This window comes from Homalodisca vitripennis, chromosome 1 (assembly GCF_021130785.1).
Source record: "Homalodisca vitripennis isolate AUS2020 chromosome 1, UT_GWSS_2.1, whole genome shotgun sequence".
Classification (NCBI taxonomy): Eukaryota; Metazoa; Arthropoda; class Insecta; order Hemiptera; family Cicadellidae; genus Homalodisca; species Homalodisca vitripennis.
The window spans coordinates 73,317,744-73,341,054 of record NC_060207.1 but is presented as its reverse complement, the minus strand read 5'-3'; the positions used below and the strand labels follow the sequence as shown (position 1 = coordinate 73,341,054).

General features: G+C 34.8%; 1 protein-coding gene across 1 annotated transcript in view; it reads right to left on the bottom strand.

The window, feature by feature from the left end:
• The window catches only part of LOC124364557 (coactosin-like protein), a 44,307-nt gene extending 24,428 nt beyond the window's left edge, over window positions 1–19,879 (bottom strand). Inside the window, exon 1 of the mRNA XM_046820116.1 lies at window positions 19,655–19,879. Coding sequence (XP_046676072.1) covers window positions 19,655–19,708 — 54 coding nt within the window. The 5' untranslated portion in view covers window positions 19,709–19,879. The remainder of the gene's footprint in view (window positions 1–19,654) is intronic.
• Window positions 19,880–23,311: the final 3,432 nt, after the last annotated feature.

Below are 23,311 nucleotides of genomic sequence, written 5' to 3'. Positions count from 1 at the left end.
CCCGTTGAGTGTCTATGGCCATTTTCCACGCTACCGTGCACGACGGCGGGTTACACGTCTAGCTTTCACCATCCCTGTTATGGTGTTCGGGAGGCTACAAAGCTTGTAAAGCCATCATCTCTGATCGTTATAGCAGTTTCTAATTACGAGTGGTTCGAGATTTGAAGTGCTTGGGTGATGTTGGAAAACAACTATTTAGGAAATAGGCCAGGGAAGATCACTCCATACTTCTGTTGGTGGTTATGAATTTAGAAAGAGTCCAAATATCACATCTCAGATGGTTTGAATGAATTATAAATTATTGAATGGATTTTGTTTTACCTGGAAATTCTAGACAGCATTTAAGTTCAGTTCGTTCTAATGATGTATACAAAAAGTTATTTGAAGGGGGGGCTGACTCACGGGGTAGTTTAGGCGGTATAAAATACCCTCTAAACATAGGGCTCTTGGGGACTTGGGTATTGGTATCAGCGTCCTTCCCATAAACACACTGTTCTGTCCTACTACAATCCATTCTCACATTTACTTACCCGATAACTTCATATTGTCTATTTAAAAAATGAATTAAAATAATTTAAAACTTGCAAATTTATTGTCGTGATCTGTGTTTTGACCACGGCGCTCCGTGAGTCGTGTGTGGAATGCCCTCACGCGCATGCGCACTCATTATTCGTGATCATACTGTACTTGCCGCCGGCTCTGTGTCCCGCACGTGCATGCACAACACACAGCACGTCCGACATTTACAACTTACAATACGTAGGCATTTACATCGTTATTATTTAAACTAGCAGTTACCCGCAGCTTCACACGCGATCTCCTGCTGAACAACTGCGACGTCATAGGCACATCATTCTGAAATTACGTACCAAACACTCCTGGGACAAGCGATGGTCACTGAAAGACATTACCATCACCTAATCCATTTCAAAAATGTTTAATAATAAGTAATTTTAAATAAGTTAAGAGCAGTATTTTGAAGTCCGTAGAGTGACACTTTTTTATAAGTACCAATAAAATACGAGAATCGAATTTATCTGCAACATTCCATGATATTTGATAGAGTAGTTCAGATGATTTAAGTAGCACGTGGAAACATTGAAGCCAGTGTGGTGGAGTAATACAGTCGAAGTCCGTCGTATTAAAACACTCGTATAATGAAATACTATGGAGCAATATAATGATATTTTAATGGAAGTAGACATGTATCAAGTAGATGTTATTCCAGTGTTAATGGTCAAGAGGGACAGAGGTTAGGATAAATTACTTTTCAGACCATCCCAACGTCCTAAATAATTATTTTAATTCCCTAAAATTAAATACACCCATTGTTTGCGGGTGCGTGCGCGCGCGCGCGTGTGTGTGAGAACCGAACCTTACGCCTTCTAATTGCTGGTTTTCAAAAAGATTTTAATATTTTAAATGTATAAAAAATTGCATGCAGATTTAATTAAAAAATGTTTCAATATATAAAAAAGCTGTGAAACGAAGTAACGAATAATCAACTTGACCACATAAATATGTTGGTCTTCGCACAGCTTTGTCCATTTAATCTTGGCTGTATCTCTTATAGTTTCCTAGAACCTTTAGTGTGTATAAAATTTGGAACACACTGTATCTATTCTATATAACGCGGCTTGTAAAAACGATAACTAACTCCTAAAAAGCCCTAAACCAGTTGAAACTTGGTAAAGAATATAACCTTATAAATATCTCGCCTAAGTTGGTTAACCAGCTCGGTATGAAATTTCATATCGATATAGCAGCCATTACAACTTTTAAAATTTGTTAATTTCGTGTACTTACGAGGAAAAATATAAAAATAGGTTCTAGAATGCATGTAACAGTTCCTAAAAGTCTTGTAATAACCATTTTATTTGCGTGTTGATCGATTTCCCGTATATTAATTGCATGTAAATACAGTACCATAAGAAATACACTGCATTTGTCACAAAGTCTATATACTTTTCCCAATGAGACCAAATAATAAGGTCTAGAGCAGGATTGTTCACTAACAGATAACAAAAATAGATCGATTATGAATTAAATGTTTAAAAATATGGGACAATTACAATAGTTTATTTTCTACTTATCATACGTATTTAATGGATACGAGACGCACTGAACTGTTGTTATTGATCTGTTAAAAAAACTAGGTTCGATTTTGTACAATAAAACAAGTTTATTAAGTTTTATTCAGTAAATTACAAGAATTTCAGGCCTTTCTTCAGAAAACAGGCGCATAGCTCCCATTCCGTAATGATTTCACTGCTGTCGTTCTCGGTCATGCATTTTGATCTCGTTATGCAACTTTTTATTTGACAACAAATGGACAACTTTTTAGCCATTACATTATTTTTTTAACACAATCACTCTTTCGCCCTCAATTCATATTCAAAGTAATGCTGCTCAAATAAATGAGAGAACGTGCCCGAACCCAATACCAGTGACTGTTTTATTTTAGAAAATTAAATTCCGGACAAGCATTTATTGAATAGATTAAAAACACATGAGCCATATTTGATTAATAACGTTCATAACGAAACAATATATAGTTAAATTAGTAATTATTTATCAAGCACAAAATATTATTCGTGTGATAAAATTAAGACATGTGATCCTATGCTCTTTAAAACGCGTTTTCTACAAATGTATATTTTTTTCCAAAGTACTTATGACCGTAAAGAAAGTATGTAAAATATAACCAGTGTCTAAAGCTAAAATTGGAAAAACCTTAATTCAAACACCATAAGACTATAAGCACATGACTCAGTTTTGAGAGAGAGCGGTGTGAGAGCATTGATATTGTAGAGTCAATGCTCTCTCCTGCTACGTAATCGGTTTAGAATTGAGAAAGATTGTGGTCAAGAGCCATCAAGGCCACCAATGTAACATAAATATCATAACAGATTGCTCAATCCCTTAACAGTTCATTACACAATCAATCTTTAGTTTCCAGATTCAACTCTGGCCAAAGTTATATTAATGATTTTGTGATGGCTTAACTAGATTTGACATTATTATGGACTAAACAGATCCTTCTTAAATTCGTGTAGTCGTCTGGCCATCCGACTGTGCGATAACTCTTGCTAGAAAGAAATGCCCTAAAGTCTTGAAAAGACGTGTTATACATATTCTTCTTGGTCCAAGGGACAACTCTGTTGATTTTTGGGTCAGAAGGTCTAAGGGCAGCAAGTTTTCACTAAAAAGATTAAAAAGGCTATCGATCATCATTTTTCACTAGTCCGGGATAAAGGTACAGTCCCTATAGTCTGCTAAAGACATAAGTTACGTTTTTTCGGATCCTTCGATATTTTGTATCAGTTTACATTTGCGTTATTTTATGCCATTGATTTTGAGGAAATAGCCGCACACAATTTGTTTGTACTCACTCTAAAATCATTTCGCCATGACTTTGAGATTTGTTTTTCAAAACTACGTGAAATTAGGATGGGCAACCATTATTATAACAGTAAAGAAAACAACAAAAGAGAATACGCGTAATTGCTGACGTCGCGTCGTCAGAACGGAGAAAGCTGAAATTCTTCTTAGTTGTAAAACAGATAGTTTAGTTACCAATTTGCTGCTCCTGAACTGAACTGCTTCAGAGAAGTTCTGCCACGTCACAGATGGCATCCATCACAAGAAAACATTCGACTAGAGTTCGTTTTTATATTTAACTCAGAGATTGTACGTAGACCAATGCCAGAAAGGTCGGTATCCTTCTATAAACTGTCTTGTGGGCTGACGGTTACGCTATAAGACTGCAAAGGAAAGACACTGGTTGGTAACAGAGATTAGGCAATAGCATTCGTCAGTATTCAGTACTGATTTTGTCCTATCAATACTATGAGTAGGTCTGACCATCGGATTGTGTTGTGATTAGTTGTTTCTGAAGTCTTTATTTGTTACATAGAATAAAAATATTAGCTTTACGCTTACACTGACAGTGCCATGAGTATATTGCGAGTTTTCCTGTTTAAACCACGTCAAACCATTACCAAACGCAATTAAATAATTTGGTCTTGAGCCATCTTTAGTCAAGAACTAAAACTCTTTGTTGACTAAAGATGTACTCGTATCTCCACAGCTATGCCGAAATACCTTAATACAATCATTGTGGTAATATTGTGAATTAGTGTAACTAGGATAACTTAAAATGTATAACATATAAGAAATACCCCTGGACAGTTGTAATTATAAAGGTAATATTGATCATCGTTCCCTTTATTCTGTTTATTATAACGGATAGTGTACATGCCCAGGATCTTACCGAACGGAATAAGGTAGGTACACTACAAGGGCAATATTAATACGTGTTCCGACACCCGCTTTAAATTTTCGAGACAGCGATACGAGTATCTTCAAGGCTTTCTGTGGCTTATCGTCTTACAGGGATTACCGTAATCTCTCACACCTGCTCTTGAGTAAGCTGGCCCGAGCGGTACCACAAAAACAGCAGTCGCTACGTTTAGTGTGGAGTCCCTACGCCATAGGGAGCCCGGAGTCCCAACAGTAAAATAACATATTTAAGTTGGTGCAGGCGTTAAAAAAAATTATTTCAAAATAACTGTAATATTATATTCCTTTCCATTAGAAATAAACTCTTATATACAGTACTATAAATTATATCTATCTTAATTGTTTTAAGTGCTAAAGGAATTTTACGTAGCATTTAAAAAAATCCAATGGAAAATTAACATTTTTTAATTCATTTATGCATAAGGTAAAAGCTTGGCCGAAACTTATATGTTTTGTTCTTGTTGAGTTACTTTAGACTTTTGAGTAACAGTTGTAAACTCGACAAAACTTCGAATACATTAATTAATTAATCGTACTTAAATATGTAAAATTATATTATACTTGGCTTTACAAAATGCATATTTTGTTTAAACACATTCTACCTATTTAAATGCATCATATTCGGTTTATATAATGTAGATATCATAAATACATATATCACTGGTAAAACTGTAAGTGTATGTGGAGGAATGTATTTTACTACACAGCACACTGAACAATGATATAGAGTTACAAAAAATACAATATTAAAATATATTAAGAATAGTGTAGTGTACCAATTATTATTGTATTGCATTTATATAAAGCTTAACAAATAAAAGGGTGTTTAAACGGAAATAATAACTAAAACCATCCAATCTTAAAAGTGCGTGTTTTACAATTGGTCACTTAACATTGTTGGGATTTAAATATCACTTATATACATAAACAAAGAACATTCCTTTAATCACACAAAAATGTAAGTTACTGCTCCTTCATAGCCTAAACCTTGGGTTTAACGTTTACAAGCTGCCGCGCGCCGGTCCCCTTGACAGCGCATTATCGCCGACTATCGGTCGTGGCACAAGCGTAGCCTTCACACACTCCGTAAAACTGTAAAACTGTAAAACTGCACACAGGCAAAACGTGCACTTCCAACTGGAAACATAAACACTGGCTACACTACACCTTACTGTTCAGTTCATAACTACTACTGCAACTTATACTACAGTTGGCTTTACTAGCTTCCGGAGCAGGGGTTAATGTAGAAGTCTTTCGAACATGATATTAACTAAACAGTATATAGAATCAGGTTTAGACAGAATATTCATAAACAATTACCGTTCGTGTTTTCTTCGCGTCGATACACGTGTTACAGTAAAAAATTAACTTGTACAGTAAATAAAGACGATATCAGCAATGTCCATTCGTTGATGTTAATCTTTATCTAGTTGTAAATTATTTTGTCCATATATTTTAAAAAAACATTTTCAAATCACTTACTAACATTGTGCGTGTCAAAAAAATGTGCTTTAAAAAACGTGCAATTAATTCTCTTGTTTTGTGATATATTATTCAAGTGTGAATTATTCACAAAGAGGTGAATATTATGTTCAAATGTAATCTTATTAAGCCGTTAACAGTTGCTTTTTATTGAGCATTTCCTCAAAACTTCTGATGTGAGGGATAAAAGAGATTTGTACTACGTACTTTAAATTCAAATTTAAATCACCGTATTGACTTTTGGTATTGTAGATTAAATTCGATTAAGGTATGTTACGATTCGATATGTCGTAAGTTTTCATTACACAAACACATTGTGTAAGTCTAGATGTATTTTATTTAGCAGTACTGGAAAAATAAAAATACGAAGTACACACTGTTATACCCTCAGTCCTACTACGTGAAAATTCGTGATAGTGATAATTACATTTACTGAAGAGTAACATAGAAGCATGGGACTGAAAGTGTTATATAGAAATACTGGACTAGTTATAGTACACTAGTACACACTGTTATACCCTCAGTCCCACTACGTGAAAATTCGTGATAGTGATAATTACATTTACTGAAGAGTAACATAGAAGCATGGGACTGAAAGTGTTATATAGAAATACTGGACTAGTTATAGTACACTAGTACACACTGTTACACCTCTCAGTCCCACTACGTGAAAATTCGTGATAGTGATAATTACATTTACTGAAGAGTAACATAGTAGCATGGGACTGAAAGTCTTATATAGAAATACTGGACTAGTTATAGTACACTAGTACACACTGTTACACCCTCAGTCCCACTACGTGAAAATTCGTGATAGTGATAATTACATTTACTGAAGAGTAACATAGAAGCATGGGACTGAAAGTCTTATATAGAAATACTGGACTAGTTATAGTACACTAGTACACACTGTTACACCCTCAGTCCCACTACGTGAAAATTCGTGATAGTGATAATTACATTTACTGAAGAGTAACATAGAAGCATGGGACTTTGAAAGTCTTATATAGAAATACTGGACTAGTTATAGTACACTAGTACACACTGTTACACCTCAGTCCCACTACGTGAAAATTCGTGATAGTGATAATTACATTTACTGAAGAGTAACATAGAAGCATGGGACTGAAAGTCTTATATAGAAATACTGGACTAGTTATAGTACACTCTAAAGTACACACTGTTACACTCTCTTTAAACTACACCACATAAAGCCCCATAATACTTGTGTTTACACTTACTGTAAAGTAACATAGGCTCCTGGGTTTGTTAGTGTTGTAAAGCAACACCGGACTAGCTAAAGTACACAATGTTACACTCTCGTTAAACTACACCACATAAAGCCCCATAATACTTGTGTTTACACTTACTGTAAAGTAACATAGGCTCCTGGGTTTGTTAGTGTTGTATAGCAACACTGGACTAGCTTAAAGTACACACTGTTACACTCTCGTTAAACTACACCACATAAAGCCCCATAATACTTGTGTTTACACTTACTGTAAAGTAACATAGGCTCCTGGGTTTGTTAGTGTTGTATAGCAACACTGGACTAGCTTAAGTACACACTGTTACACTCTCTTTAAACTACACCACATAAAGCCCCATAATACTTGTGTTTACACTTACTGTAAAGTAACATAGGCTCCTGGGTTTGGGAGTGTTGTATAGCAACACTGGACTAGCTAAAGTACACAATGTTACACTCTCGTTAAACTACACCACATAAAGCCCCATAATACTTGTGTTTACACTTACTGTAAAGTAACATAGGCTCCTGGGTTTGTTAGTGTTGTATAGCAACACTGGACTAGCTAAAGTACACAATGTTACACTCTCGTTAAACTACACCACATAAAGCCCCATAATACTTGTGTTTACACTTACTGTAAAGTAACATAGGCTCCTGGGTTTGTTAGTGTTGTATAGCAACACTGGACTAGCTAAAGTACACAATGATCAATAATTTTCTGCTATACAAATTATAAAAAGAAAAGAAGTAACTTGGATTTGATTGTTCTTTATTACTTATTCTGCAGCATAATCTCTTAGAGAAAAGAGACGCGGTTGAGATTATAAATAAAGGTTGTAGGAACTCTATCATTTAGCTATTATTGTAAAAGTAGAACACTTAATTAAAATGTTGCAATTTTAGAACTCACTAACCAATGCGGTTAAGATTTTAAACTGATAACATTAAAAACAATACTGTAAATGGTCAAAATATAACGCTTAGACTTGAGTAATACATATAAAGCATATGCTTGATAAAAACGTATCAAGAATTTAATAGATTAAAATTGTACTAAAAAAACGTTGGAAGTGTGAAAAAATAAAACTTTGTCTAAACCGAGGCCGAAAGAGAGAAAATTATAAAAAAAAAACATTTAAAAACGTAGAAACTATTTAAAAATAAACAGACCAAGCGATTTATTAAATTTGAAGAACTTGTAGATGGATTCAGGATATTTTTTTTTATCAAAACGTCAATTATGTCACCAAATATTTCAAGGCATTATCGTGTGGGGTATCAAACTATAGTGAGCTGCATTGTCATTTAGAATACAACGTAATATTTTATACAACTAAAAAATTTGAATAAAAATTACGATAAAATATATAATGTTATATCTAGGAGCATAAAATTACACAAACTACTTCCGTGGATCCAAATACTGATTTACATTGAAAATATGTACATATCTACTGCATAACCAGCCTAAAGATAAATATTTGTAGTGATGTTGAGAAACAATGCACGGCAGCGAGCCGGCGTTGTGTGCGAAGGGAGCAGGTGTACCCCCTAGTTGTACACTAAAACTATAGAAAAGAAGATATTACATTTAAAAATGTCGTTATCAGTAGTTACAGTAATAGTGAGTGATAACGATATACATGGTTACTAAGGTGTTATTTATACTACATGTCCAACATTGCAAGCTGCACCTTTCTTCGGTTTTTGTAAATTTCAAGCGCCAGCCCCGCCTGATGCAGTTCGCAACACATACGAGTTCGCCTCGTACTGTAACTAGCGAGGCTCGGAACTTAGTTTTATGAACAGTAGTTAACTAGTATTGTACGTAATTCATTAATAATAAGATGGCTGCCTCATACCAATTAAGAGTTAGTTAACTTTGAATTGAACAATATACAACGTATCAATCATGAACATTAAAATGTATAATGGAATTACATAATTAGACAGCAGTTGCTGTACAATAGTAGTATTCTGATTAATAATAGGATTCATTAATGAAAACAAGGCAACGTATTATCTTGCTATTAATAAAACCCAGTAATGAAGTCTATATATTATAATAAAGTAATCTATTTTTACTTCTAGCCTCAAACTACTGAAACTTTACACCTCGTGCAGTCTCGATGATGTGTTTTCCATGCTTTATCTTAACCGTAAAAATTAACGAACACCCGTGCAAATCTTACAATGTCGTAGTGTTAATTGGTGTGATAAAGTTTTATAGCTTCACCGTAACGCTTAGTGGAAACGTCTTTAAACAAATCTCGTAATCAGCTAACAGTTTTTATCTACTTCAGAAAATACCTTCAGAGTGTTACCGTTCCAGAGAGATTGTTATACAACAATTTTGTATAAGGATGTGTAAGTAAAACTGGTTTTCTTAAAGCCCTCTCAGGTATTCCAGAGTTGGAAAATCTCAAGTTTCCTTCATCTGACACAAAACTTTTCTTTATGTTAAAACAAACACATTTGAACAAAGAGCATTTGCTGAGATTACCACTGGGTCATCCTAATCTTTCCAACTCGAGGAAATCCAAAGATAAGAGAAAGATTAGAAGTGGCCAGCCATGCCACAGCCTCCGGGACTGACGACAGATAGAAGTCACAACACAACACATTACACATCCTCGTCTCTCGCCACAGCGAGGGACCGCGTCGGGTTGTTGTAATAGCACTTTTTAAATTGGTAGTCTTTGGTAATAAAAACCATTGATAGATCTATATTCTAAACAATGCCAAGTATTGAATATCTCGAGTGTTCTTGGGATAGCCGTCGGAGTTATTGTGTATGAGCGTCGGAATTTGGATCCCAGTTAGAAAATAATAGGTTCAAACGCTGCCTGTCATCAGCACTGTTTACCGACTCTCCTCTGGATAAATTCCTCGCACAGATCAGTGGCCCATGAATACAAAAAAAATGTACAGGCAGAATACAGCTGCTGTTTAATATACTTTTAGTTACAACTTTAAAACGGTCACACACAGAACTGGAAAGTGTTATTTTTAATTTTACGTCCGTTGTAAAAATAACTTGCGGAATTACAACGGGCATGATAGTAACATTCACTTACACAGAAACCATGTCCTACTTTATGAGTAAACAATTTAATTAGTATCTGAGATAAAGGTTTTAGGGATAAGAACAAGGTAATAACAGCCATATCTTTAAATCGTTGTTGAGAAAATATATTTCCCTTCCCACCAAGGTCAACCAGCGTTATTGTTTTAGATATTCTGGGATGATACATTTCATAATCTTTATACAACTATAAAAATTTGTTTTTGTGGTCACGAATTTCATATCCGGAAATATTATACTAACACTAACTGTACAAGATACATTTTTAACGACGTTAGCTCACTTAGACAGTATTTTCAAACTTATATTTTTTTAAATATATGATTTATTTTTATATTACGAGCTTTTTATATTATAGGCTCGTAATTCACTACAAAGCCTACCAAATAAAATTACTCGTACTCTCTAACGGTGTCAAAGTTTATAATATCTTTATTTCTCAACCATTAATTATAATACTAGCTGGGCATATCTTCAAAGCATTTTCCTTAATGAGCGAATTCATATTATGTTGACGTCATTGAGTTTTATTGATTTATTATTAAGTAATTGGAAAACTTTTAATTTTTTATTTTATTGAATTACATTTAAATGTATTCTCTACACTGAATAAAAATGTATATCTCGTCTGAACAGCCAATTCATAAACTAGAGGCTTCAAAACTCTGGATAAAAGTGTAACAGCAAAATATTTTGCTTCCGTATTCATTTTAAATCTTTATTATGTACTGGTTTAAAAAGGAAACAATTTATTAGTGAAAATGTCCTATTTATAGTAAGACAGCATTACTAGTGTATACTTTATTTATAAAATATGTTTAGTAAATTTAAGGCTAGTATTTCAATAATAACTGCATAATCTAAATTTTCAATTGCGTACCGTGAATTAACAAAGGACTTCCAATATGCCGGATTTGTTTTTAATGTATACTAAAGTAAGTTGTTTATATTTTAGACTTATATATTTTAATTTTATATCTAAAACTAATCTAATTTTAATTTAGTTTTTAAATGTTAGATATTAAATTAAATTGTATTGTTTTATAAACATTTTTACTCACTTCTTAGCAATAAAACTGATACTAGACACTGAAAATACATCACAATACAAACTAACTTTACACTAGACTGTTGTTAAAACGATAATCAGTTTTAAAATTGTCATACACTTTTTTATAATGCGTAAATAAAAATGTTAAGACTTCACGAAGAAATTATGATAAAACATCCTTTGAACATATCGTCAAATCAGGGTTACCTACCGGAAAATTATTAATATTAATCTATATTCAAATTTTAAAGAATCATGATTTAAAAAGCATCTTGCACTCTTTTGCTTGCGCACACGAACGAGAATGAGGAAAGTACCACGAGGAAGCAAATGATCGTAGCGAATATTAATATGATACATAATCTTGCAGTAAACTACACTCGACATGGCTAATTCTGTTGCGCAAGTGTTTTAGAACATTTTTATAACTGTCTCTTTCTCTAAAACATTGTACAGTTGTAATACATTTTAACGCGACAGTTCTTTTTACTACTAATAAATTTGTTATAACAATGTTAGCAAATTAATACAAATGTTTAAAACTAAAAGAATCATTACAATTTATTTTAGCTATTAACCAAATTGCAAACTTTATAAGATACCGTAGTCAATCTACAATTCTGTGAATACACAGAATGGGCGTCGATGTAACGATGATGTTTTTTTACAACAGTACCCCGGCAGCTGGAAAAGAATGTCGGTTTAGTTTAGTAGTTTTCCAAGAAAAGTATCTCCAACCTCGCTCAGAATCTCGAAATATTTTACGAGAATCGCCGGTCCCTGCCAGGCACGCTTCCTTCGTCAGTTGAATTTATTCAAATCGCCCAATTCTGAGAAAGCGAGATTTTTTGTTTTAAATGTAGGAAATGACGCACAAAAGTACTCACATTAATAGTCAATAAAATAAGAAAACCAATTCCTTGAACTCAACTCTAGTACAGCTCTTGGAACTACATAATTAGTTATTATAACCAATCACTGATAACTGTGGCGTACCTGGTTGAGGGGGGAGGATATCTTGACATACTATCACCTTCCCAAAATTATGAGATATGCAAAGTGTACTTCTTTCCGCATACTACCCAGCATTCCCCTTAAACCTAGAATTATTCTCCATCACTCCTTCCAAATAAAATTCATAGGTAGACCCAGCGGCATCCCTAGGTTGTTGTAGATGCAACGTTTGCAAGTCACCAGCCGTCAAGCTAATCACATTTCGCCTTGGGCGAACCTTGACGTCAATAGAGGGCAGTTATATAAGGCCCATTTTGAGGCTATAGCCTAGAATCCATTTTACCACATTAAAGAACTTTAGGTATCAGAGTACGTAGTATTACATCGATGAAATTCTCGGAACGTGAAGAACCGGTTTTACCTACACCCAATAAGGAATAAATTCAGTATAGAATAATATTCAAGTTTGCTGATACAGTAATGACTAAATTCTTCAACGTCCAAAAGAAGGAAATTACTCATGTTTAAAACCAACTAACCGAAGTGTGAAGCCTTAAATGAAGATTTGTTCAAGAGAAAATTATATGAAAGGAACAATTACTCTATTTGTATCTGCGTAGCGAATGGTCTGTACGAACTGTGTGACCGGAACAGAACTGTGGACCGGCGCGCATCTGTGTAGTCAGTACCGTTACCGCGACATCATCAGTACCAGTACCAGTTCGCATCCCGTCGCCCTGTATTCGCAGCGCCTGCAGCTGAGCTCGTGCTGCTGCATTCCTTGTTCAGCCAGACCCAGACATCCGGCCGGGGCCCGTGCCGTGGGCAGCGACAGTCATGTAGGCAGTGGGAGTCGTTTATCATCACGTCCTACTGGACTCTTAGAACGATCTCAACAGAGTTATAAACCTCAACTGTACTTGGAGAACTACACTATTAATTGAACTTTGCCTACATGTCTGTTGCTGTTATGCATAACAGAGGTTACACATGAAGCTAAACATACATGAAACTGGTAACCTGAAAGAATTTTAAAATGACATGAGGCTAATATTCAAATTGGTATACCCGCGTCATACGATACCCCCTAAACCTCTTCTAATACATGGAACCTTGAAAAGGTATTCAGGTTACTGAAAGGGTGCAATTTGACATTGGCACTGTAGACTAGAGAACGGGCGCCACTCTAACGAAGAGGTCACGGGTGTAATTCCTTGTGAGGCCAATATAACTGGTTAATAGATTTGGACCAGCTTCCCTTAAAAATGACATTAAATAAATCGATTAAGATACTGTTGGTGTTGATGAAACCCCATCATATAAAAGCTGGAAATCTACTGCCCAACAACGTAGCTAAGACCGGAATCCAAGTTGTTCGTACTCCACTTGAAACATTACAACTCTCTTTGCTACTGGTTATCAAGCTATTAATGACACTTGCTAAGAAGCACTCTACGTTAAGTAATAAATAGATTCAGTGTGTACGCTCACCGCAGTCATCTTCATTCACAATAGCCTAAAGGTAACAAAAAGTTTAAATTAGTAAGTGACAATCTCAGTCACGAAAATACATACATCAGGATACTAAAGTTTTCACTTCTTAAAACCAACACGACTTTATCAGCATTACATAAAATCATAAAAAAGCTCCAGACATTACGCTGATGTCATGAGAGGTGCGATGTGCAGGTTGTAGTACTCGAATTACTCAGGGTTAGCAGTCAAACTCCGAGTTCTTCCGGCGGATGTTTATTAAGAACACGTTCATGGGGCTGATTAAACACCTCCGAATAAGACAAGTATGTATATAGATCCAGGATGTGGTACTATAATGAATGGAAATCTCCTATTTTCAGAAGATTGAAATAATATGTAATTTACATATAAATTGACAGTCACATGTAAAAAGGCCTCAATATAACGCCAAAAAAACTTGGGTCACTCATTCGCGGTTGAAAATCAGAGGAAACTCACTATAATGAAATTTTTGGGGCTGTTCTTTTCTTGGAAATAACAAGTCATCTTAACAAAATTGATGATGTACAAACTACAGAATTACTTGCCTACTGTGGATACATATACCGCACCACCAATTAGAAAGAAGTCATTATTTTCCGAAATTAGCACACTAAAAGTGCACAGTTCGTTCAGTTCTAATTAGCTAATTTCTAAACGGCGCGGCGAGGAAAAGACAAGTGGATGTCTCGTGGCCCACATGCATGTCATTGCCACTCGGCCGGGGAAAGGCATTAATTACATCGGAACCGATCGTTGTCGAGGCTGAGGCGTCGCCGATTATCGAATTATACCATTCTTCCAACGTGACAGAAAGGCGAATTGTACGGTTCACTGTAACTCTGACTAGGCGGTGCGGTGACGAGGCGGGGGTGACGCGACCGTTCACTTTCCACATTTTCTACACTGCGGCGTGGTGGTCTAACGGTCAGTGTATTCGACTTCGGCACGGCAGTTCGCGGGTTCGATTCCCAGCAACAATGGATATTTGGTCGAGCACTAGTGATGTAACTCGATAGACTGGCGAGTTAAAACCACCTGTACACAATATTAAAGGGATACCTAGATACATACATAGTTCTACCTAAAAAGGAATTTTCCAATTTATTGTAAAGTAACCTGCTACTGGAAGCTTACTATCCTAAATGTAAAAATGCACAGATTGAACAAAGTGAAAAACTGTAGACAATTTTATTTAATTACGAACGTGCAACTGAATAGGCTAATATATATCGTATAACTGGATATTACAACCAGTACACGGCTGTATTGAAATGACCTAAAGTTTTTACCTATAAGAACCATGTGAAGCATCACGCAGTTTTTTAAAGCGTACTTTTTTGAATACTAAAAAATAAATTGTTCTAACAAATTTGAGACTTTTTCTGGATAACTACTAAAACTATTAAAAAATTACAAAGTGTTTGGGTTTTTATTAATTATGTATTGTATTTAACATGAGACATGCCCCATCATTCTACGGCTGGACATGAGGTTTAACATTGTTCTCACGAGACTACATTGAAGATGGCCGTCAGTGAAGCCGACTCTGTGGACTCATAACTATGCGTCTTTAAAATATGAAACTTATTGGCTGAGCGTATCACTCAATGGGCTGTCTGTCTGCTGCACGATATCTCGGAAAATAACTTAAATATAGACTTGAAATTTTACATGACCTTTATTTATAAACAAAATCGTGTTCGATAACTGTGTATATCCATTCATGGGGTTTGGTTCAGCGTCATTGAAGCCTATCACTCAGTAGACGATTTCTCTTTTCATGCCGGAGGAAATTAAAAATGCCTTTTCTGTACGATTTTCTATCTGTCTGTCTGTCTTCTGTCCGCAAGAGATCTTAAGAATGGAATGAGTTATATGCTGGAAATATTGCATTACAACGTCATTGAAGCCTTTTACGCAACGCTTTGTTCAACTTCAATAAACAATACTACGGACTAATACACAGGGTATCACACGAGTAAACCGACGAACTTGTCAGGTGTGTTCCTTTCAAAAGTTCATATAAACATATGCCTGGAAACGCTTTGTTAGCGAGCTACGGCTAGTGAAAGATTTCGCCCGATTTTCTAGGAAAGGACGGAAATCAAGCGAAACTGGTGTTTTTATGACGCAAAGATATTTGTTAAATTTATTGGATTTTGTGTAAAATGAAATGAAAATTTGAATAAAATACGTCCCAGATCTGTAAGAAACCCCATTTATGAGGTATTAGACAAAATATGCTAAAATTCGGTGTCGAAAAACATGATTTGTTTAGATTTGAAGTACATTAACTCATTAAATGGATAATAAAAACGCAAACATTACAACCCAAAACTTATACATAATGTAATTTTGAAGGGAATTATATAAAATAGGCCTATAATAAACAAACACAAAGTTTCAAAAATTAATGTTTAATTAAATCGAAAAATACGACAAATAAAATAGAAAATGCAACATTTGTTTATTGAACGAACGTTCTTCGTAGAAACAAAACATTTTAAATGCTGATCTTTGCTAATCTTTTATTGGAATTTCCATACCTTATAAATGGTGTTCAAAATTATTTGATATTTTTATTAATAATTATTTCCTTGATAATTTATGCACAGTCTAGTGCGTTTAACGAAACCACGTGTAGCTTTTCTGATAGCATCTCGGTCGTTCTTAAGTAGTTCACAAGCGTTTAAAATTCGGTTCAATAATTCTTCTTTGGAATTAACCGGTTCTGCGTATACATGTTGCTTTAAATGAAATGATATTAATCCAAGGGATTTGAATCAGGGAACCTAGAAGACCAATTAATTGGTGCATCGACCGATCCATCTGCCTGGAAAACTTATCTGCAAGTGCTCTTGCATCAGTTTCGCTTTATTTCCGTCCTTTCCTAGAAAATCGGGTGACATCTTTCGCTAGGCGTAGCTCGCAAACAAGCGTTTCCGGACATATGTTTATATGAACCTTTTTCATTATTTTGATGAGAGGAAACCATCTGAGAAGTTTGTCGGGTTACTCGTTGGAAACCCTGTATAGTTATTTGATCACACGAAATTGCTTTGTTTTAAACGTTTACTGTGGATTAATTACTACATACACTCAAGATAGGGTGATGACTAACGCAGTTGATTTGTTAATGTCAATGTACTTCGTTTTACTTGAAAACTCGTGGTTAACTCTGGTTACAATTTGCTTAACTTGCAATAACGATTTTAATTGTAGTAGTATAATTTTGATGATTTTTCTAGAACATACTCCTTAAGATTTAGGAATTAGTAAAAAATTCCCTTTGGTGTTAAAATGGATTTTAAAACCTTTTAGTAAAATAAAATGTTGCATGAATAAGAGAAAATAAGGTTCACGTGTTTGGCATTCACTATAACTAAGAATAACTTGTAAAAATTGGTGCAACAAGATTGTTGTGCACTGTAACCAAAATATGAATTCTTATAAAATATTTAAATATTGAAAACACTTACTAAGCTAAACACACAGTACGATACTTCGCTGAATTTTTCAAATTTTCAATCAGTATCAACTATTTATTACGTAAATTGATATATTACGTATTTTAGCATGTGGTCGAAATAGACGACATTTGAAGTGAGTACATGAGTATATACTATTGACGAATAAGCCGTAATATAAAATTTAATTCCATTTGTAAGTACTGTACTTCCTCTCCCCAAGGCCCACGTGGGCGGATGTCACGTGCGGATCTTCTGAGTGCGGGGGGAAGAGAGGAGGGGAGTGAGGGACACGTCCACTCAATAATTTTGTGTAAGATGTTTGAATCTCTTGAAGATATCTCACGTTTCAGGAGGCTTTGTAGAGAGTTTTGACGGAAATTATAATTCAAGTACTGACGACCATAACACTACATTTACTTCCTCAACTGGCCCACCTTTCCGTCATTCAATAAACACAAATGTTTTTTCACTATCAGAGCGTAAGCACTGTTCATGCAAACTTACACTGACCGTTTACAAAAAATGCTGCCGAAGTATGCCGGTTTGAACAGTAATTAATTATTCTATGTTTGTGAAAAATCCATTACGTAATTCACGTGTTTTCAAAGTATTCAAGGACGTTTCAAGGAAAAGAGAGAGTCCAAAACTTCTTGTACAGTAATACTTTCCTTCCTGTCTTGGAGGACCACTTATCGGCAAAGTATATAGGAAAGACATTCAAGGAATATACAAGGAAAGTTGGTCGTAAGTTAGTAGTGCTCGATTCTCTCCTTTCTTCTTGAAATGTTCCTTTTTACCAGCCCCGGGAATGTGCGTCTCTAAACAGCAAAAATGCGATTTAAGGTACGGTACTGATTCTAAAAATTTCAATATTTTGTTACTTTAGAACTGTTCTTGTCCACGAGCCCTTAAAGTCTTGTGCACAGGGAATGTTTATTAACTAGAATGAAATCAGAGATTCTAGTACCGATAGACAGTAACCTTTACTTTTAAGTGGTTTATAAACATTGGCTTATTCAGGAGACTAAAGGCTGAGTTCCCAAAATCATCCGAGAAAATTAAAAAATCTTCTGATAAAGAGTTCTGTAACTTTAGAATTACATATAATTCTAATCTCATGGCCTTCCAGCTTCAAAAACTAGAATAAAAACAAACATTTTGATTTATAATTTACAAATTTGCTGTTTCGTTCACCCAGAGCAAACATAAGACGATGGAAGTAATGGGCACAGTCTGCTAGTACTGGCTGTAAACTTGAAAGCAGAGCCAGAACATTCATAACTTAGATTCGTACAATATTAGTTTGATCAGTTGCCTGTTTACATATATAGAAACACGTTCATACGAAATTAAAAGAAATCTCTAACAAAACAGTTAGCTTTTACTTCTAGTCTGACGTCACTCATTTGCTTAGCTGGTGTATGGTTATAAAGCAAGTATTAAAATTGTATTATAACTCGAATCCAGTCCTATGAACGACAGTTATAATTTTATGGAAAAAATACGTTTCTATCTTCGTTATATTCGACGCAGTATATATGTTGTGTATTTCGAACATCCGGTTACCTACAAAATAAAAAGAGGTCAATCCCCCCCCAAGGTGATTGATTTCACCCCCCCCCCCCTAACAAATTCCAGATATTCCACTTGAAGATTAGAATATTTGTATGGGAAAAGGTTCAAGTTCTAAGTAAACATATTAGCTTATCTCAGGTACGGAAAGTATGTCTTTTAGATAGAGGAAGTAAGATACAAGTTACTCTGTGTCAGAACTTGAATCTCATCTTTTCAGTTATCTCTGTCTACCAGTCCCTTTATTTTTTCTGTGATTTTTTATCAAAGACCCACTTTTTGATGGCTGAAGGTGTGTACTATCCATTATGCAATCACGTAATGGAATATAGAGACAACGTGACGAATGTCAGAATCACTGAATTTAACGTTGTTTATTATAACTTTTAAGTAACAAAATATATAATATTATTTTACATACATATAATTGAGTTTTTTTACAATACATTATGCATGTACTGTAAATCACGCTAATGAAATATAGAGAACACATGATTAATTACAGAACAATTGAAATTCTTAACGTGGAAAAATGCTACCTTTCCATTTCCGCACTCGAAATATAAAACATATCCGTTATTCAAACCTGATTGTTTTCACAGCGTAAGTTCTTATTGGCATGAGATAAATATTTATTTTTATTAATTTACGGTTATACCACTCTTATGTAGAAAAATGTTGTTAAATTATTTTAATATTTAAGACTGCCTACAAAATAAGACAGTTAAATTGCAAAAAGTTGTGAAGTTGAATATTAGGCTCTTGACAGCTAAATACAAGCTCTTCCTTAATTTATAAACGAACTAATAACGATGTATTTCCAGAAAGTTTTCTTCCCAATAAGAGGATTTTAGATACCTAATAAAAATTATCTAATTATAACTCTGAACGAGGACTTTTCGATAGACGAATTCCGCCCTAACTTATTTTAGATTACATTCATACAACTAATACTGCCTATGACTAACCTTCTTCGGGCCATCCTGAATGATGAGATCGTATTCTATTCCTTCGTCAGACATGTCCGCAGCTTCTTAAAGCACAGGCGTGGACCGAGTGTCGAGTGGTGATGATGTGGGCGAACAACTTTCGGTCCTCGGAGTAAAGTCTGCCGTACTTGCACGACGATCGCTGTGGACTGCAATGCAAGCAGAGTAGAGAGCGCGCTCGCGCGGTGTGGTGGAGAGAATGGAGCGATAAAATGTACTGTTGTCAAGTCAGCTGATCGTGTCTACGCTCCGAAACCACTGCCTTCTGAATTGTGGGGATTTCCCCGCGGTTCCTGCATAGCAAATCCAACTGTTATTGGGATTTTGGCACACGGTAATTTAGTTACAACAATTATTATCGTTGACATCGTTTGAGCTGGAACTTTTATTTTAAGATTATCTATAATAACTTGTAATATTAAAAATCCCGAGTATACCAGTACATAATTTTGATATTTTAAATTACGCTTTTTTTCTGACAAAAAATATCCTCTATTAGACGAGCATGTATTAGACTAATACAATATTACATAGGTAGATGTACAAGTTCCTATACTAAAAAATATTCTTGACAACAACACTTTAATAACATGGCAGAATTGTTGGGTGCTACTCGCCGTTGTATTCAGTACCGTAGTTGCGTTTTACGTTGCAAATAACAAACAATACGCAACCCAATAATTCGATTGTTCCGATAGGTAAGTGACAACCGTGATTTATTTACCTGAACGTCCTTGAGCCGAATTGATTGTGTTGTGCCGACAATGGCGCCGACTTTCACTTTTCCTTATCAGCGTTTTTGTAGGAAAAACTATAAAAGACCACTATAATAATGCTCTACTAAGGTTTATTCAAGTACCCTCCCAAACTGATATCTGTATGCGATAACGGGGTGTTTAGTAGGAAATGTTATATGAATTCATTACCATATGAATAATATCCGGCGTATAAATCAACATTACCATGAGTGAAAGCTATCATCCCATCTACAAGAAACCAACCGTTTATTTTTTATTACTTCAGAAGGATTAAAATTTAATGGAGCAACAAAAACTGCCAAAATGAAAAATCTGTTTTTGTTTTAGAAATAAGTAATAGTTTACCTGTGTGTTTTATTGGTAACAGGCGTGTGCATTATGGGAAAAAATGCGAGAATATAGTACACTACCTACTATAGTACTACTATACACTGCTACTACTACTAGTGGTATTATATAGTGGTAAAGATTTGTTAGCTGCCCACAAAACCTAATTTTTTGTATAATACTTTGACAACAATACTAAAATAGCAATGCAAACCAAAAATCATAGTCTTTGTGATTGTTTGAATAAGATTAGAAAGCATTTAACTTTCAAAACGGCCTGACACTACTGTTTCCTGGAATCAGTACAGAATACAGCAGTACGTACCTTTCTATATTGACCCACCCTCATGGCAACAAATGAATAACATCCCTCGAGATAGTGACTGCCAAATAATAAAATCTAATTCTACACTTGAGCCTGATCATAATAGTTTGAGAGAGCTGAACTAATTTACATTGACGGATTTGGATAGAAAAATATTGGTGGAGTTTTGCGGGTATCCTTACGTGTATTACTTATATACTGAAGATACACAATTCAATATGTCTGTATTTGTGTGTGTGTGTGTGTGTGTGTGTGTGTGTGTGTGTGTGTGTGTGTGTGTGTGTGTGTGTGTGTGTGTGTTTATTTACCTTCGAAAATAGTTGTTGTCACATTTTCATATGAATTCAAAATAAATATAGTAACTAAATTTATAATTTTTGTTTTAAAATCCAGCCTAGATTCAACGTTACTCCGTAATTCGTAGATTAGATGTATTTACCCAGAGAAATACTGTATTTTGTGCTCTGTTGATTTTGCATCTTTGGACAAAGTAGCGACCATGCTCCAAGGACCGGGAAGATTACCAGTTTACTGTGGGTATAAATTATTATCTTATCTGCCGACAGACAGACAGACAGTCACCGCCATGAGCAGTAAAACCCGTCTCGCTCGCAGCTTCGTCACCGTTACATGACCGTTCATACTCATCATGGAGTAGAAATCGTCAGTCCGATGGATAAAATCGAGACATTTTTCGATACAATTCATAGCAAACTTCGGAACTAAATATGGTTCTTCAAAAACATGAGCAACTTTATTCACAAAAGGATTAAAAACGGGGTCTACTTCAATTAATTGTTACGATCGGGTGATAGAATAACAGATCAAATGCACTTTTGTTGCTTTAACGTGTTATTACCCCGTTACGGATCAAAACCGGGTCGCTTTCAAGATCTGCTTTCGCTTTCAAGATTTTTATTACCAGCAACATAAACGGAGATGAAGATCAGAAAGAATATAACTAGGAAAGGAAAGATAATGGAGCTAGGTACTCACGATACTAGCAGCTTGGTGAGTAAATCACCAGCAGCAGCATTGACGGGAATTTTTGCACCTTAGGCGTTTATATTAAATTGTCTAAAACATCTGATATTTAGATAAATACATTTTGGTAGAGAAACGTGGTGGGATTAAAGTAGTAGGGATAGTCATTAAGTAAGTAACTTCTTGTGTTTGTTTTACATGTTTCTATTTGTTTAGTACAAAAATAAATGACACATTATTAAACGATTGCCTCTTGATATAATGTAGAAAAGATCCTCTGGACCCATGTTTTTTTTATAAGCGGGGGTTAAAGTATGGATTCACTTTGTTTACTTTTTTATGGATAAAGATGGAGGGATGGAACTCGGGACGTTATATACTGTGATAAATATACAGTGTGAGTTAATAGTATGGATAGACTCTGTTTAGTTTTCGGTGGGTAAAGATGGAGGGATTGAACTCGGGACACCTTTATAGAAATTAGAAGTGAACTTATTAGTCACTGTTACAACTTTACCCATTTCCCTAAAATGTGATTGGGGGGGGGGGGGGGTGGCTTAAAGTTTTTAAAAATTTAAAGACCCATTAACAACTCATTTGAAATGTCTTGATAAAAGAAGAACAGCGGAAAATAGAGCTTTCTATCTCAACCCATGTATATAAGTAAGTTTTACCAAAGAAATGAAAAAAGCTTCTCAAAATATAATCTCTTTTTTGGCCAACAAAAGGCGTGACATTTCCAGAAAACAACTGACTCACCTCCTTACAAATTTTTAACTGATCTTCGTCGTATATAACCAAAATATTTGGCACTGTTATATTTACATGCCAGTCATATGTACATGAATAAAGATTACGGTCAAATCGTTAGTCTAATTGCATAATTCCAGTACAAAAAAAAAAAAAATAAATAAATAAAAAAACAGAGAAATATTTTTAAACTTGTTTGGATAGGTTATTTGTAAATATAGGTATTTGTATATATAGGTTATTTATTATTAAATTAAAAGTGTTCTACATTAAACTGTTACCTCCTTATTGTGCTGATCGTTTAAAATTATTGTCAGTTAATATTTTGTTATTATTCTGTTATTTTGTACTTTTTACGGGTAGTTTATTGTTGAATAGATTATCACCAAATTGTTAATAGTTTTTAAAAGATAAAGCACATACACGGTTTTTTTCTCAGTGTGATGTATTAAAATAGTAGTTTTTATCACTATGAGAAAAAGGTTTTTTGCG